Here is a 17,596-nt window from a genome sequence, read left to right as displayed (position 1 = left end):
ACCGCAGCTCACGGTGATGGTGCCCTTGCCGGCCACGGACTGCGGCCCCCCGCAGGTCGGGTTGGACAGCACCTCGGGACTGTCGCCCACGTAAACCGTGAAGCCTTCCAGCCTGTCCGAGCAGCAGTCCTTCCTGTTGGTAACGACCACCCGCCCCACAGCCTGGCTGCTGCCCAGGTCCACCCGCCACCACGGGTTGGGTCCATTTACCGTGTGGGTACAGGACCCCCCGGCCCATTGAGGATTGTCGTTCCCATCTACAGCACGCCCGGCAGTACCTCCATAGGCATCGCTGGACTGGGCAGCAGGGCGGTTCAGGGCGATGTTAGTGGTGCCTACAGCTTCAATGATACAGAAAAAAGTCAATACAACATCTGCTCTGTAGCTTTGTTGAGGAAAGAGTACACGGAAGATGTAAAGACTAACACGAAAGGGGACTTCAAGCAAAGCTAGATATCGGCCTACCTGGTCCTCCTCCAACGCCTCCACTGGAAAAGCCTCCAGAGGAATAGCCGGAGCCTCCTAGCAGACCTGAAACACGAAGTTACAATCTTATAGCTATGAAGACTAAACATGCTTTCATATAATCATCAAAATGATTTGTAATATCGTCTTTATCTAAATTTAAATTGAATCAAACTGTAAGATATTCCTAGGAAGGTTAATCATGCTTTCATCTTATCATGGAAATGGTAATAATGTCATCTTTATCGAATCTAACTGTAAGATATTCCTCGACGTTGAATTAGGTATCACATCACGACAAATGCATGCGAACACCATACAGCACCAGACAGAAGACACGATACCTGAGATGAGATAAACCTCATTTCCCCAGGCTCCTCCTTCTCCGTCTCCCTTGCAAGTTGTGTAGGGTCCGTACTTCTTGTAGGTGCTGAGGGCGTTAGCCGATCCGGCACACCAGCCGCCATTTTGAACCGCAAAGGCTCGGTAGCCGAGCGACTTGGCCACCTGGTAGCACTTTTCGATGGCGTTGGCGCGTGCGGTATAGCTGCCGTCCAAACGTGCGTCTTTCCCCTCCAGAGTAGGAATGGCGCGGTTTCCGGTGTCCTTCCAACAGCCAATGCTGAAGTACGGCTTGGGAACGTAGCCTGTGGAAACATGTACAGATATTAACAATAATACGAAGTGCACGGTCGTGTAGAAAAGACCAGAGCATTGGTTATGTGAATGAGAATGTTAGACAAATAAAGCTCAATAATAAAATCGAAGGAAATGCCTATATGGAGTGTATAAGACAATATATGCAAATGTGAAACGACTTACCCTTAGGCAAAGTTATGGGAGCTCCTGAAACAAACACAAGAAAGGTCAACAAGAAAAATACTACAAGTATTTGGATGACATTTTGTTTGTCATGTATCAAGTAGTTGCAGTTAAAAAAATGCAAGCTTAAGAACTACACTGAAAGAATTCCGTCTTTTTTTCTGACTGTCTTTGGATTGCTTTTCTCCCTGTGGATTTTTAGATACCTGGATGGAGTGTAAGTGTAGGTTATCTTAAAAGGCTTGGTACTAGGTCTAACTAAGAATAGAAACATTTGTGTTATGGAATGTTGTGGTACTTATATTCCAAAGGATGTTCCAGCTTACCTGTAATCAGGTAGACTTCGTTCGCCCAGCCTCCTCCTTCTCCATCTTTCCCACATGCCGCCGAGCGCCCGTACTTCCGGTAGGTGCTGAGGGCATTAGCTGAGCCGGCACACCAGCCGCCATTTTGGACAGCAAACACGGAGTATCCGCGGGACTTGGCCACCTGTATGGACACGGTTTTCTCATTATATGAACATCAATTTCGACCAACTGGTCCTCTGGGAAGAACGGCCTAGGCCGACATGGCATTACCATTATAAATACAGTACTACTTCTACTACAATAAACGACTATTTAACAAGCAGAATTTTCTTTTATCAAACACGCTATTCCAAGGTATTTTTCAGTCAGTTCATCATCACCATTTGTCATCCTCTATGAGGTGCAGCGAGTGAAGTTTGACTTCCAGTACAGTCTGTCATACATCGCTGCGAGAAGCTCCGGACCGTCCAGCCCAGTTTCTAAGTCAGTAAGCTTTTTGCAGCCAGTTCTGATTTTCAATTATGTCTATTCACGTGTGTGGTTTATTCCTTTGCCCTCACTACGGTCATGTCGTCACCGTGTGACTTTTAGTGACGCGAGAACAAACAGTATGTAATTTCTATGTTCCGCTTAAGAAAACAAACTTCATCGAACCTGATAGCACTTCTCGATGGCGTCAGCACGGGCGGTGTAAGACCCGTCCAGCCGTGCGTCTGCGCCCTCTAGCGTGGCGATGGCTCGATTGCCGGTGTCTTTCCAGCAACCCAGGCTGATGTACTTCGGACCTTGTACCTTTCCAACCTCTCCACCTGTGAGGAAATGTTCAACACTTCTGTTTCACCAAGATTGACCCATCATTACATGCACAAAATGATTGCATATGACTGTATTGTTACTACGTCAGAATGAGTCATAAAAAAACACAAAATTTCATCAAAGGCGGAAGTAAAATAAACTTTTTTTGCTATTTGCTGCTTTTCCTTTATAAAGCATGAAGACGTATACAACAAACAATCGCGTAGCAGTTGTGTGTAGATCAACAAAGAATGTTCCTCTTACCTGCTCGGCTCCCGTAGAAGTCCACTTCCACCAGATACGGCTGCCAACCCGAGTGGGTCTGAGTAACGACGAACCTCCAGTACCGCGCTGTTCCCTGGAACCCGCCGAACTCCTGCCGCCTGTTCGTGCCTCCCTGGACGGTACCGACGGATGTGACGTCCTCCCAGCTGTTCTGCGCTCCGCTCTGTGACTTTTGCAGCTTGAAGGCTTTGACGTCGTGCGTGGTGTCTCCGAAGTTGTTTATGGCGATTTGTGAGAGAGTGTATGGCGCCTTGAGATCCAGCACGATGTACCAGTTGTTGTAGTTTCGTGAGGTCTCCTGGGGGTTCCAGTAGGTCCCAGTGCTCCCATCCAAGACCTTGGCCGCATCGTACGTCACTCCTCCGTTCTTCAATGGTGTGCCGGCAGAGCTGACAACCCAGGACGGGTCCCGCCGCAGCCAGGTGGCTGAAGTCAGAATCAAAGAGTTACAAGAGTTGAGCAGTTACCAATGAATGCCCCTATATCAGATAATATGTCATGAAAAAATATTGCGTATAGATAGCCGCAGCTCACTTCATTGTGCATGTTTTAAATTGAATAAGTACCATGGATAATTTCGAAGTTACTTTTAGTCTGGTTCATGCATGCTGTTTTCTCCTTTTTACTCCTGATTTACGTATACACCTTTCTGTTCTTGTTGCTGTTGTTTTTAAGGGACTTCCAGTAAAGCTAGATATCAGCCTACCTGGTCCTCCTCCAACGCCTCCACTGGAAAAGCCTCCAGAGGAAAAGCCTCCACTGGAAAATCCTCCAGAGGAAAAGCCGGAGCCTCCTAGCAGACCTGAAAAAAAAAGTTACAATCTTATAGCTAGGAATGTTAAACATGCTTTCATATATCCGAAAATAGTTTCATCAGGTTGGTAGAATATAGGATAAGGGAGAAATTCTTTGTACACAACCAGTGGGTACTTACATAGCTTACGTTTCGATGTCTCTCAGACACCTTCGTCAGAGCTTCTAACTGGAGTTCTGCTTCTCACCGCTATATGTAGCCGATGTAGGTGGCGCTTTTGCGGTGAGAAAACAATCCCAAACGTGGCTTAGTTTGTATCCCCCTTCGTCCCGGTTCATCACTGGGGTTGACTTTCTTATCCAGATGGCCTCCTTAATCCACCGTGCCCGCCTATTGTCTTCCCTGTCTATGACCTTCGCCCCCTCCCAGTCAATTACGCAATTGTTCCTGGCGATATGGTCTGTAACTGCCGACTTCTTTTCTTCTTTGAGCGCAAGTCTTTTCTGTGATCTTGTGTATCTAGTGGCATCTATGTTGTTGGCTTCTTTCTTGTGTTCTTCTAACCTCGTCCCAAAAATCCTTCCTGTTTCACCAATGTACACCTGATCACAGCTCTGGCACGGGATTCTGTACACACAGTCTGTTTTGGCTAAGTCCTCCTGTTTGTCCTTAGGATGCACTAACAGACTTCTCAGTGTTGTTTTGGGTTTGACTGCAGTGGCTATCCCGTGTTTCCGAAATACCCTTTCCAAAGGTTCCGTGACTCCTTTGACGTAAGGGATGGTCACCATACCTTTCGACTTTTCCTGTTGTTTAGTGCTCAGTTCTTTCTGTTTAGGTCTCTTCTTCTGTTGTTCCACTTTGTTGAAGGCCCATTGAGGGTAGCCACAGCGTGTGAGGGCTCTCTTGACATGTTGTGTTTCCTGTTCTTTGTCCTGGTCTTCAGTGGTGACGGTGTTGCATCGGTCCAACAGGGTACGGATAACTCCTAACTTTTGGTGCAGAGGGTGGTGGGACTGGAAGTTTAGGTATTGGTCCGTGTGCGTGCTCTTCCTGTACACCAAAAGTTTCACTGTACCATCCTCCTTACGCACTAGAAGGGTGTCGAGGAAAGGTAGTGTGCCTTCCTTCTCCTCTTCATACGTAAACTGTATGTTGTCGGTGGGGTCGATGCTGTTAAGGTGGTCTGTGAGCTCTTGCTGGGCTCCTCTCCTCACCACCTCTGCCACGTCATCAACATACCTTTTCCATAACTTGGGCTTGCATGTGATGGGTGCTGTGGCAATGGCTTCTTGTTCTAGCCACTCCATAAACAAGTTTGCCAGTACCGGGGATACCGGGCTCCCCATTGCTGTCCCAAATTTCTGCTGGTAGATGTTACCCCTGAAGTAGAAGTACGTGGTCGTGACGATGAACAGCTCAATGATGTCATCTGGATAAGAAAGTCAACCCCAGTGATGAACCGGGACGAAGGGGGATACAAACTAAGCCACGTTTGGGATTGTTTTCTCACCGCAAAAGCGCCACCTACATCGGCTACATATAACGGTGAGAAGCAGAACTCCAGTTAGAAGCTCTGACGAAGGTGTCTGAGAGACATCGAAACGTAAGCTATGTAAGTACCCACTGGTTGTGTACAAAGAATTTCTCCCTTATCCTATGCTTTCATATAATCATGGAAATGTGGTTTATAATATCATCCTCAATTTGAATCGAACTGTGAGATATTCCTCATGCGAACACCATATAGCACCAGACAGAAGACACGATACCTGAGATGAGATAGACCTCATTTCCCCAGGCTCCTCCTTCTCCGTCTCCCTTGCAAGTTGTGTAGGGTCCGTACTTCTTGTAGGTGCTGAGGGCGTTAGCCGATCCGGCACACCAGCCGCCATTTTGGACCGCAAAGGCTCGGTAGCCGAGCGACTTGGCCACCTGGTAGCACTTTTCGATGGCGTCGGCGCGTGCGGTATAGCTGCCGTCCAAACGTGCGTCTTTCCCCTCCAGAGTAGGAATGGCGCGGTTTCCGGTGTCCTTCCAACACCCGATACTGAAGTACGGCTTGGGAACGTATCCTGTGGAAACATGTACAGATATTAACAATAAGACGAAGTGCATGGTCGTGTAGAAAAGACCAGAGCATTGGTTATGTGAATGAGAATGTTAGACAAATAAAGCTCAATGCTAGAATCGAAGGAAATGTCTATATGGAGTATATAAGACAAGAAATGCAAATGTGAAACGACTTACCCGCAGGCAAAGTTATGGGAGCTCCTGAAACAAACACAAGAAAGGTCAACAAGAAAAATGCTACAAGTATTTGGATGACATTTTGTTTGTCATGTATCAAGTAGTTGCAGTAAAAAAAATACATGCTTAAGAACTACACTGAAAGAATTCCGTCTTTTTTTGTGACTGTCTTTGGATTGTTTTTCTCCCTGTGGATTTTTAGAGACCTAGATGGAGTGTAAGTGTAGGTTATCTGAAAAGGCTTGGTACTAGGTCTAACTAAGAATAGAAACATTTGTGTTATGCAATGTTGTAGTACTTATATTCCAAATGATGTTCCAGCTTACCTGTAATCAGGTAGACTTCGTTCGCCCAGCCTCCTCCTTCTCCATCTTTCCCACATGCCGCCGAGCGCCCGTACTTCCGGTAGGTGCTGAGGGCATTAGCTGAGCCGGCACACCAGCCGCCATTTTGGACAGCAAACACGGAGTATCCGCGGGACTTGGCCACCTGTATGGACACGGTTTTCTCATTGTATGAACATCAATTTCGACCAACTGGTCCTCTGGGAAGAACGGCTTAGGCCGACAGGGTATTACCATTATAAATACAGTACTACTTCTACTACAATAAACGACTATTTAACAAGCAGAATTTCCTTTTATCAAACACGCTATTCCAAGGTATTTTTCAGTCAGTTTATCATCATAATCAGTTGTCATCCTCTATGAGGTGCAGCGAGTGAAGTTTGACTTCCAGTACAGTCTGTCATACATCGCTGCGAGAAGCTCCGGACCGCCCAGTCCAGTTTCTAAGTCAGTAAGCTTTTTGCAGCCAGTTCTGATTTTCAATTATGTCTATTCACGTGTGTGGTTTATTCCTTTGCCATCACTACGTTCATGTCGTCACCATGTGACTTTTCGTGACGCGAGAACAAACAGTATGTAATTTCTATGTTCCGCTTAAGAAAACAAACTTCATCGAACCTGGTAGCACTTCTCGATGGCGTCAGCACGGGCGGTGTAAGACCCGTCCAGCCGTGCGTCTGCGCCCTCTAGCGTGGCGATGGCTCGATTGCCGGTGTCTTTCCAGCATCCCAGGCTGATGTACTTCGGACCTTGGACCTTTCCACCCTCTCCACCTGTGAGGAAATGTTCAACACTTCCGTTTCACCAAGATTGACACATCATTACATACACAAAATGATTGCATATGACTGTATTGTTACTACGTCAGAATGAGTCATAAAAAACACAAAATTTCATCAAAGGCGGAAGTAAAATAAACTTTTTTGCTATTTGCTGCTTTTCTTTTATAAAGCATAAAGACGTATACAACAAATAATTACGTAGCAGTTGTGTGTAGATCAACAAAGAATGTTCCTCTTACCTGCTCGGCTCCCGTAGAAGTCCACTTCCACCAGATACGGCTGCCAACCCGAGTGGGTCTGAGTAACGACGAACCTCCAGTACCGCGCTGTTCCCTGGAACCCGCCGAACTCCTGCCGCCTGTTCGTGCCTCCCTGGACGGTACCGACGGATTTGACGTCCTCCCAGCTGTTCTGCGCTCCGCTCTGTGACTTTTGCAGCTTGAAGGCTTTGACGTCGTGCGTGGTGTCTCCGAAGTTGTTTATGGCGATTTGTGAGAGAGTGTAGGGCGCCTTGAGATCCAGCACGATGTACCAGTTGTTGTAGTTTCGTGAGGTTTCCCCGGGGTTCCAGTAGGTCCCAGTGCTCCCATCCAAGGCCTTGGCCGCATCGTACGTCACTCCTCCGTTCTTCCATGGTGTGCCGGCAGAGCTGACAACCCAGGACGGGTCCCGCCGCAACCAGCCAGCTGGAGAGTCAGAATCAAAGAGTTATAAGAGTTCGCTGAGCAGTTACGAATGATTGCCCCTAAATCAGATAATATGTCATGCAAAAAAATATTGCGTAAATTTAGCCTCAACTCATGTTTTAAATTGAATTACTTTTAGTCTGGTTCATGCATGCTGTTTTCTCCCCTTTGCTCCTGATTTACGAATATACCTTTCTGTTCTTGTTGCTGTTGTTTTTAAGGAACTTCAAGTAAAGCTAGATATCAGCCTACCTGGTCCTCCTCCAACGCCTCCACTGGAAAATCCTCCAGAGGAAAAGCCTCCACTGGAAAATCCTCCAGAGGAAAAGCCGGAGCCTCCTAGCAGACCTGAAACACGAAGTTACAATCTTATAGCTAGTAAGGTTAAACATGCTTTCATATAATCATGAAAATGGGGTTTATAATATCATTCTCAATTTGATTCGAACTGTGAGATATTCCTCATGCGAACACCATATAGCACCAGACAGAAGACACGATACCTGAGATGAGATAAACCTCATTTCCCCAAGCTCCTCCTTCCCCGTCTTCCTTGCAAGTTGTGTAGGGTCCGTACTTCTTGTAGGTGCTGAGGGCGTTAGCCGATCCGGCACACCAGCCACCATTTTGGACCGCGAAGGCTCGGTAGCCGAGCGACTTGGCCACCTGGTAGCACTTTTCGATGGCGTTGGCGCGTGCGGTATAGCTGCCGTCTAAACGTGCGTCTTTCCCCTCCAGAGTAGGAATGGCGCGGTTTCCGGTGTCCTTCCAACACCCGATACTGAAGTACGGCTTGGGAACGTATCCTGTGGAAACATGTACAGATATTAACAATAAGACGAAGTGCATGGTCGTGTAGAAAAGACCAGAGCATTGGTTATGTGAATGAGAATGTTAGACAAATAAAGCTCAATACTAAAATCGAAGGAAATGCCTATATGGAGTATATAAGACAATATATGCAAATGTGAAACAACTTACCCGCAGGCAAAGTTATGGGAGCCCCTGAAACAAACACAAGAAAGGTCAACAAGAAAAATGCTACAAGTATTTGGATGACATTTTGTTTGTCATGTATCAAGTAGTTGCAGTTGAAAAAATGCAAGCTTAAGAACTACACTGAAAGAATTCCGTCTTTTTTTCTGACTGTCTTTGGATTGTTTTTCTCCCTGTGGATTTTTAGATACCTGGATGGAGTGTAAGTGCAGGTTATCTTAAAAGGCTTGCTACTAGGTCTAGCTAAGAATTGAAACATTTGTGTTATGCATTGTTGTAGTACTTATATTCCAAAGGATGTTCCAGCTTACCTGTAATCAGGTAGACTTCGTTCGCCCAGCCTCCTCCTTCTCCATCTTTCCCACATGCCGCCGAGCGCCCGTACTTCCGGTAGGTGCTGAGGGCATTAGCTGAGCCGGCACACCAGCCGCCATTTTGGACAGCAAACACGGAGTATCCGCGGGACTTGGCCACCTGTATGGACACGGTTTTCTCATTATATGAACATCAATTTCGACCAACTGGTCCTCTGGGAAGAACGGCCTAGGCCGACAGGGCATTACCATTATAAATACAGTACTACTTCTACTACAATAAACGACTATTTAACAAGCAGAATTTCCTTTTATCAAACACGCTATTCCAAGGTATTTTTCAGTCAGTTTATCATCATAATCATTTGTCATCCTCTATGAGGTGCAGCGAGTGAAGTTTGACTTCCAGTTCAACGTGGGGCCGCGTAGCACAGTGGTAGCGTATTCGGCCCGTGACCGAGAGGTCGCCGGTTCGAATCCGCCTGCCGTGTGGCCGGTCTTGTGCCCTTGGGAAAGGCACTTTACACGCCTTTCCTCACTTTACTCAAGTGAAAAATGAGTCGTCCCTCGGATAGGACGTTAAATGGAGGTCCCGTGTATGGGGAGAGCCATACCCTATGCACGTAAAAGAACCGGTGCCACATGTGCGAACATCCACCCGAGCGGATCAAACCATTCCGGCCAAAATAGGGGTAGGGAATCTCCCCAGCAGCCCTCGTAACCCCTGCTTCGCCTATTGGGTCAGTTAGTCCTCACTCATAGTGAGCAATTGGGCTGGTCTCAATCATGATGTTTCTGACCTAGGGCGAAGAGTTGCTGTTACAGTTCCAATCATGTAACCCGTTACCTTGAGTGGCCTTCAGGCCTTGTTACGTGGTGACCATTGAGTAAAAAAAAAAAAAAAAGTACAGTCTGTCATACATCGCTGCGAGAAGCTCCGGACCGCCCAGTCCAGTTTCTAAGTCAGTAAGCTTTTTGCAGCCAGTTCTGATTTTCAATTATGTCTATTCACGTGTGTGGTTTATTCCTTTGCCCTCACTACGTTCATGTCGTCACCGTGTGACTTTTCGTGATGCGAGAACAAACAGTATGTAATTTCTATGTTCCGCTTAAGAAAACAAACTTCATCGAACCTGGTAGCACTTCTCGATGGCGTCAGCACGGGCGGTGTAAGACCCGTCCAGCCGTGCGTCTGCGCCCTCTAGCGTGGCGATGGCGCGATTGCCGGTGTCTTTCCAACAACCCAGGCTGATGTACTTCGGACCTTGGACCTTTCCAACCTCTCCACCTGTGAGGAAATGTTCAACACTTCTGTTTCACCAAGATTGATCCATCATTACATACACAAAAGGATTACATATGACTGTATTTTTACAACGTCAGAATGAGTCATAAAAAAACACAAAATTTCATCAAAAGCTAAAGTGAAATAAACTTTTTGCTATTTGCTGCTTTTCCTTTGCAAAACATAAAGACGTATACAACAAATAATTACGTAGCAGTTGTGTGGAGATCAACAAATGTTCCTCTTACCTGCTCGGCTCCCGTAGAAGTCCACTCCCACCAGATACGGCTGATATCCCGAGTGGGTCTGAGTAACGACGAACCTCCAGTACCGCGCTGTTCCCTGGAACCCGCCGAACTCCTGCCGCCTGTTCGTGCCTCCCTGGACGGTACCGACGGATGTGACGTCCTCCCAGCTGTTCGGCGCTCCGCTCTGGGACTTTTGCAGCTTGAAGGCTTTGACGTCGTGCGTGGTGTCTCCGAAGTTGTTTATGGCGATTTGTGAGAGAGTGTATGGCGCCTTGAGATCCAGCACGATGTACCAGTTGTTGTAGTTTCGTGAGGTCTCCTGGGGGTTCCAGTAGGTCCCAGTGCTCCCATCCAAGGCCTTGGCCGCATCGTACGTCACTCCTCCGTTCTTCCATGGTGTGCCGGCAGAGCTGACAACCCAGGACGGGTCCCGCCGCAGCCAGGTGGCTGGAGTGGGTATGGAAAGGAATTACACTCATTTCTCTCACTTAAGAAGGAACCATACGCTATGTTTGAAAGAAGTAACAATAAGATGCAATTAGCTTCATTGTATAAGAGTTGTAATACATACAGTATGAATAAATGGTAATATCCAGATTGCTGCCCTTATCCCAGTACTTTTCTTGTCTGTTGGGAGTTGAAGCCAGGCTTTACAAGACATTCCCCTACCTGCTCCTCCTCCTCCAAGGCCCGACCCAGAGAAGCCTCCTCCGGACAGTCCTCCGGCAGAAAAGCCTCCTGTAATATATTACATTCGTAAGTCTTAAACACTCAACTGTGAGCCTTTAAGGCCCAACAAGAACTGCTATTAAAACAAATATGATTGCATTAAATCTGGTAATTTTCAACTGTCGATTCCGTTTTAAATCGTTAATCAGAATAAATGCCTTTCATGTTTACCTGATGACCCACCACAGGCGTTCCCCTCCCCGGGCCCTGGATACGCACAGAAGGACATAACCTCGTTGTTAGACAAGATAAAAAAGCAAGAAAAAGTGAAATATTTTTTGAATACATTAATAAATAACTATATCTGAAGTACTATCAAAGTCTATCTTCTATAGCATCCTATAACTAGCATGACTATCTACAAACAATATTGATACAGATGATGTGAAGTCTAGAGAGACCAATGGTGGACACTTGGTGGCGACACTAGAAAGTTTACTTATTGATCTCTAAAGTCGTAAAATCATTTTGAATATTCTGCCTTCTTTTATGTTTTATTTGTACTTGTATGTTCCGTTGTGTACTTTCATTTTCCCTGTAATATGTATTTATTTCCTTGTATGTTTGTCAGTTTGTCAAAACTGAATCGGGCTATCAAAGAGTCTGAAGATATCAATAAACAACAAAAAATAAAGATCTACTGCCTTCCCACTGACCAATCTGGCAGATGAAGTACTTCTGGTGAGCGCAGTTGTCGTCGTCCCACTTGTACCCGGCCACTTTCCACAGCTGCCCGCAGTCTTGGGACCACAGCGCGTTGTTCGGCTCGCCCGGGGCCCAGTAGGTGAAGTCACAGCCTTTGATGGGAGATCCGTCCGACCAGGTCCAGGTCTTCGCAACCTACAAAATGTAAACAAAAAGTCAGTATTCTTCGTTACACAACCTTCTGTTAATTCTTCCGTAAACGTTTCGACGACCATCTGTCGTCTTCATCAGTATAAAATCTTTTGTACTGATGAAGGGACAGATGGTCGTCGAAACGTTCAGGGAAGAATTAAAAGAAGGTTGTGTGGCGAAGGAGACTTTGTTCCATGTAAACAAAAAGGGCTGTTCTTCTTAGCACTGGTACCGGGCTCCCATTCTAGCTCTCTCAGAAAAAAAAGCATTCAAGTATGGTGGCCTTGGTAAACTAGATAGGAAGAGCTTTAATGATAGGTGTACCATATTGTTATTTACCAGCACAGATGAACTTTGAGAAGAGTTTAACTGTTTGCATAACGAAATAAATGACTCAGTTTCCAAATCTATCCTTACCGTCTTCTCGTTGAGTCCAAACCAGTAGTCCCTGTTGAAGTCGACTTTGCGGATGAGACCCAGGATAAAGTCGTGCAAGGCCCTTGTCTTGATGTCGGCAAGGTGTCCGTTGATGGACTTGCAGTGTTGCTTGGCCTGGTCGTAGTTCTTTGCTTGCGCGAAGACGTGGTAAACTGTGTTCCCTCGTGCTGGAAGGGCCGATGTTGGTAAGAGAATTACAGATCAGAGTATCGTTCGGTACATTATGCTCTTACACTCTTATATATCTTACACTCCATCCGTTTTTTATAAAATGACAATGCTGCCAACAGGTGATAGTCGTTAACGTATTGTGAACAATTTTCTTTCGCAGGTATTCATGTTGTAAATAAGTTCCTTAGACCCTTATCCACATTCAGTTCTGTTACAAAGATATACGGCAATTATATCAATGGCTGCTTTGTTATGAGAAACAATACTGAAACTAAGGAGTAGCCTTTCTCGATTGTAACACAATACCAAAGACGTATATTAGCCCTTATTGTCATGTTAATTAGGATGTTAAGTTTTATTCTACACATCTATTTTGTACTTGTGTAATAGTTGTTTCCATACATTGTTCCATGTAAGATTGTAGCACAATAGAGTTCTCTCTTTTCTCGATAACAATCCTTCGACAACAAACAAACAAAGAAACAACATGTGACGGATGTGGATGGCTGCGCACACCTACTCAAGGGCAATGACAATACGGATAAACCTTTGGTAAGGCCCCCTTTCCACTAGACGGTGATCGCGCTGCGCTCTCACTGCGACCTAAATAGGATATGTGTACCCTTCGCTTTCACACTGGGTATATCATACAAAACGTACAAGTGTGATTGAGAAGACAACAAAACACACAAAGTGTAAACAAATTCGTTTCTTTTCTATAGAATTCGTTGAGCGATCTGTCAAAAACTAGGTCGCAGAGAGAGCGCGGCGAGAGCGCCGTCCAAGTGGAAAGGGGGTATAAGCATGCTAACGTCTAGTCTCACCTCCTTGAGCAGCGGACTGCGCAGAGCCGCCTTGTCCATGGCCGGCACCCAGACCGGTGCCGAGAAAGCCGCCGTGACCAAAAAGGCCTCCTCCCCCACCATGACCATGACCGTGACCTCCGCCACTAAAGCCGTGACCTCCGCCACTAAAGCCTCCTCTTCCGTGACCTCCGCCACTAAAGCCGTGACCTCCGCCACTAAAGCCTCCTCTTCCGTGACCGTGGCCATGACCGGAGAACCCTCGACGTAACTCTTCTTTCAGGTCTTCGATATCGTCCAACTACGGAGACGTAAAACTTCAAGTGTAAGCAGATAGACAACAAGCAGCATTTATCATTATAGTACAGTTAGATACCATTGATAAAGTTAGTTGTATACAGAAGGCTCTTCTCTTTATGAGGTTAAGCTGGCTGCAACTGCTAGTGAAGAATTTTAAATCTTAGATAAATAAAAACCCCAATTGATGCGAGCACATGTGGCACATTTGTACCAAAGTGTTATGTTGTGCCTACCAGTTCAGCAGCAGCTTCCGCACCGAGATCCTCTGCCTGGTCAAACAGTTGGTCCTGAAACATATATAAGCAGGTTTACTCTAACCAACTCTAAACAATACAAACATATCAACATGTTTATTCTAGCCAACTCTAACCAACACTTGCAGGGTGTTTCCACTCAGTTTTACAGCCACCATGCAGGTTTGATAGATAAGGAAGAGTCAATCCTAGAATATCAATGTGGAGTTTTGATTTCGAGGTTGTAAAGCATACGTATTTATTAGCTATGTACATATTGATATTGACACTTAGCTTTCAATCACTATTGGGCAATAGATTATCATTATCACTGTTTACAAAGTGGTTGCTTTCCTATCATCAACTTTCTAATTTGAACCCTGCTAAAAAGTTCAAATAACAATAGCGCAAAAGTAACCTCTCCGTCGATGTCGAAGTCCTCAGCTGCAGTACAGGCTATGGTAGCCAGGAGGAGCAGCAGTGCCCACCCCATTGTGCGCATGTCCGGCCCTCCCATGCGTAGGATCAGTCACGTGATTCTGGTCTGCTGTAACAGAAAAAAACTGTATGATCAGAATTAGAATATTAGAGAGGCAACATTTTCGTCAAAATGCAGAATGTTTTCCAGCGGTTTTAACGGTAACTATTCCGACCGCTAATTTTTCATCGCAGCAACCTTTTGATTACGCGAATCCACCGCCTCCCCCTTGCCGCGGCGCTGATACTGTGGTTATATACGTTCACAATCAAGCCCTGTTTCTTTACCAATACATGCACACGAATGCAGAATCCTGACAACCCCATACATGAGTCACGTATATAAACTAGAAAGGCCGATATTTGCTTGAAAGCAAATACAGCATATTACAGCCATCTCCCTCCAAATGCAACAATAGACTTCAAAATCACCCATGTGCGAAAATAGCACACTTCTGCTTAAAATGACTTCTAACTACTAATCACACTTATGGACAAGCATGAGTCTTAAAAATCATCCGTGCAAGAATGAACTCTTCCAGTGCACCCCATGTAAATTGGTAAAATAGACCAGCCCAAAACATCTCCGCTAAAAAAATGGAGTTTTGAATCATTACCCATCCAAAACTGAATTGAAAAAAAAAACCCTCCGTGTCTGTCATAGTGTGCCATAGAATGGACAGTAGAATATGAAATACCCTGGTAAAAAAATAAATGACATGAAAATTATATAAAATGCTGGTATGAGTATGTGGTCCTGTTGTTTTCGTTCGTTCGTTCGTTCGTCCCATAGCCTTTTAATCAGCCGTAGGCTGATTAATCAGCCGTAGGGGCAGCACAACAAGTTGTGCTGTATCAATAGGCATTTTAGTCCCCTGCACTGTGGCACATGGGAACACATGTGATGTCCAGTGTATGGTTCTGAGGCTCTGTGATGATTAATGAGCTCCATGTCGCCGGGTTTCTTCTGTCCTGTAGGTCTTACCGGCACATTTATCTACCGACAACGCTCCATAGATAAACGTGTCACGGTAGAACAATAGAGACATTTTCTTGGTCCCTGCTAAAAGGTTCCTGTAGATTGTCTCGACATATCCGAAAAGTACACAGTGGTTTATGGATAAACATCCGGGTAAACAATATTTAAAGGCAAGTCAATCACTTGAACAAGACGAACGAGGCGATTCGTGTGACACCAGATAGCTCTTCTCCAGTATTACTTCAATGAGTCTTTTATGTTGTCTGTGACAACGCCTACTTTTATGCCAATTAAATCCTGTTGTCCAGCCAAAGAGGTTATGAAAAGAAGAATCGAGAAAAAATTCCTGCCCCTCAGCGGGCGTTACTTTTACACCATTAAGTCTCGCTGTGTCTCATTTCCCGGGGGCGTGACGTTTTAGAGAAGCGTCCTATTGTTCAGATTATCCTGCACTGCCCCAATGTACAATCGGACTGCATCAGTTTCTACCCATCGTCAATCACACCGTCTTCATCAAATATCACGAACCCGCCTTAGTGAATCCATTCGAGTCTATCATTTAGATGCAGATCGTTCCTCTGGTACATTTGGAAGCATTACTCTTGCTGCGACGCATGCATGTTGATTGACAGGATGACACTAAAGACCAATTATGAGTTGCTCCCTGTGCCCTACTTTGATGCTTTTGCTTCTTTGTCTGGTTGTAATATATTGTTTTTACATATGGCTGAAAGAGCCTACGGCCCTGTCTGAATAGAAAAAAGTTCATACTTCAGTTATAAATGATTCACATGCTAATATTCATGTTTTATTGGTGGACTACTTGTTTTGTCCGTACATTATCGTAGTGTTCTCTGATGGCGAATTGAGGTTATTCTTTACCGAGTGTACACCAAAATTTGGATCTCAATTGTCTGTAACAACGCCCTCTTTTCTGTCAATCAAATCATATTATCCAGCAAAATATGCCAAGGACTGCAGAAGAGACAATACCTGTCCCTTTACTAGTTGTAGCCTCTCTCAATTAAAACGTTATTTTTCTGCTCTCCTTTTTCATGTAAGAAAACCGGTTTGTTCCACAATTTCTTTTCGTCTTTTATTCTAGACAACCATTAATCTGCAACAAGGTCGCCAACGAAAGTCTGTCGACGTCGTCAAGCTAGCTTTAGTTTCTTATCACCAAAACCACGGCACCTGCAGTTCCGCACTGCATCAGTACCGTTTGTTTCCTGTAGACCTAAGTATGCTTTTAAAGGTGTGGAAGAACTTCTGTGGCCCTTTTCAAGCATTTTGCAAGCTTCTTCAATACACTGAATAGATGACCTTTCGAACTGAGATTAAGTAGAGCCCATGATGCCCCGCGGACGACTCTGAAGACGTTTGAAACGTTGTTATGATGGATGGGTTAGATTTCACCGGGTCCCTTTCATCTTTTCATATCATTTACCTTCCGGCAACCTTCGATAGTTGACAGCAGTTGCCGAGAAGATTGGGGTTATATGTTCTCCCGAACCAAACTTTTTCCTAATCAAAGATTTATAAACTCTGATTCTCTGGATGTGTTCTGTTCCCGTCCTGTAAACTAGCATGCTTCCTCTATAGGTCTTATTGATCACTCTGTAGCAAACATGCAGACCTCTTTACAGGTGTGAGACTAGAAGTTTCTGTTGAAAGGTAGGTCCTCATATTCTGTTACATTTTCGATGTATTAGACTCATACGGTTCTTTTCGGTAATTTTCCCATGCACTGTAGACTGGTTTTCCTACCGTTTCTAACAACGCCCACTTTTCCATAACCCTAACACTGTGTCCAGTCAAGGAGGTCGCAAGGAGAAGAAAGGAGATGATGACTCACACCCGTCAGCGATCTTTAGTTCCACCCGACTAAATCCTGACGCGTCCCATTAAACGCATCTTTAGTAAATATATATCCCTCTCAAGTTTTTTTTACAGGTGTGAGAAGTTTCTGTTAAGAGGTAGATCCTCATATTCTATTAGATTTTCAATGGTGCCCTTTCCCTTACTTTGCCTATGCATTGCAAACTGGTTTTCCTACCGTTTCCAACAACGCCCACTTTTCCATAACCCTACCATCGTGTCCAGTCAAGGAGGTCGAAAGGAGAAGAAAGGAGGTGATGACTCACACCCGTCAGCGATCTTTAGTTCCACCCAACTAGATCCTGACGCGTCCCATTATACGCATCTTTAGTAAATATATATCCCTCTTTTTTTTTTACAGGTGTGAGAAGTTTCTGTTAAGCCCCCTTTACAAATCAAGAATTTAGCTCGGCC

The 17,596-nt window shown here is 45.2% G+C and overlaps 2 protein-coding genes across 6 annotated transcripts in view; both read right to left on the bottom strand.

Annotated features, from left to right (window-relative positions):
- LOC118414482 overlaps positions 1–17,596 on the bottom strand; it is a 119,428-nt gene that overhangs the window by 12,478 nt on the left and 89,354 nt on the right. For all 5 annotated transcript variants that reach the window (XM_035818545.1, XM_035818544.1, XM_035818543.1 and 2 more), the window contains 18 exons: positions 10,338–10,456; positions 9,938–10,092; positions 8,802–8,964; positions 8,476–8,499; positions 7,998–8,300; positions 7,747–7,842; positions 7,048–7,494; positions 6,645–6,799; positions 6,006–6,168; positions 5,680–5,703; positions 5,202–5,504; positions 3,382–3,477; positions 2,655–3,101; positions 2,250–2,404; positions 1,614–1,776; positions 1,288–1,311; positions 810–1,112; positions 466–531 (listed from right to left, as the gene is read on the bottom strand). In XM_035818545.1, coding sequence (XP_035674438.1) covers positions 466–531; positions 810–1,112; positions 1,288–1,311; positions 1,614–1,776; positions 2,250–2,404; positions 2,655–3,101; positions 3,382–3,477; positions 5,202–5,504; positions 5,680–5,703; positions 6,006–6,168; positions 6,645–6,799; positions 7,048–7,494; positions 7,747–7,842; positions 7,998–8,300; positions 8,476–8,499; positions 8,802–8,964; positions 9,938–10,092; positions 10,338–10,456 — 3,206 coding nt within the window. The remainder of the gene's footprint in view (positions 1–465; positions 532–809; positions 1,113–1,287; positions 1,312–1,613; positions 1,777–2,249; positions 2,405–2,654; positions 3,102–3,381; positions 3,478–5,201; positions 5,505–5,679; positions 5,704–6,005; positions 6,169–6,644; positions 6,800–7,047; positions 7,495–7,746; positions 7,843–7,997; positions 8,301–8,475; positions 8,500–8,801; positions 8,965–9,937; positions 10,093–10,337; positions 10,457–17,596) is intronic.
- Positions 1–17,596, bottom strand: part of LOC118413013 — a 711,153-nt gene that overhangs the window by 672,952 nt on the left and 20,605 nt on the right. The window lies entirely within an intron of this gene.

This window comes from Branchiostoma floridae, chromosome 4 (assembly GCF_000003815.2).
Source record: "Branchiostoma floridae strain S238N-H82 chromosome 4, Bfl_VNyyK, whole genome shotgun sequence".
NCBI lineage: Eukaryota > Metazoa > Chordata > Leptocardii > Amphioxiformes > Branchiostomatidae > Branchiostoma > Branchiostoma floridae.
This window is presented reverse-complemented; position numbering and strand designations above follow the sequence as displayed.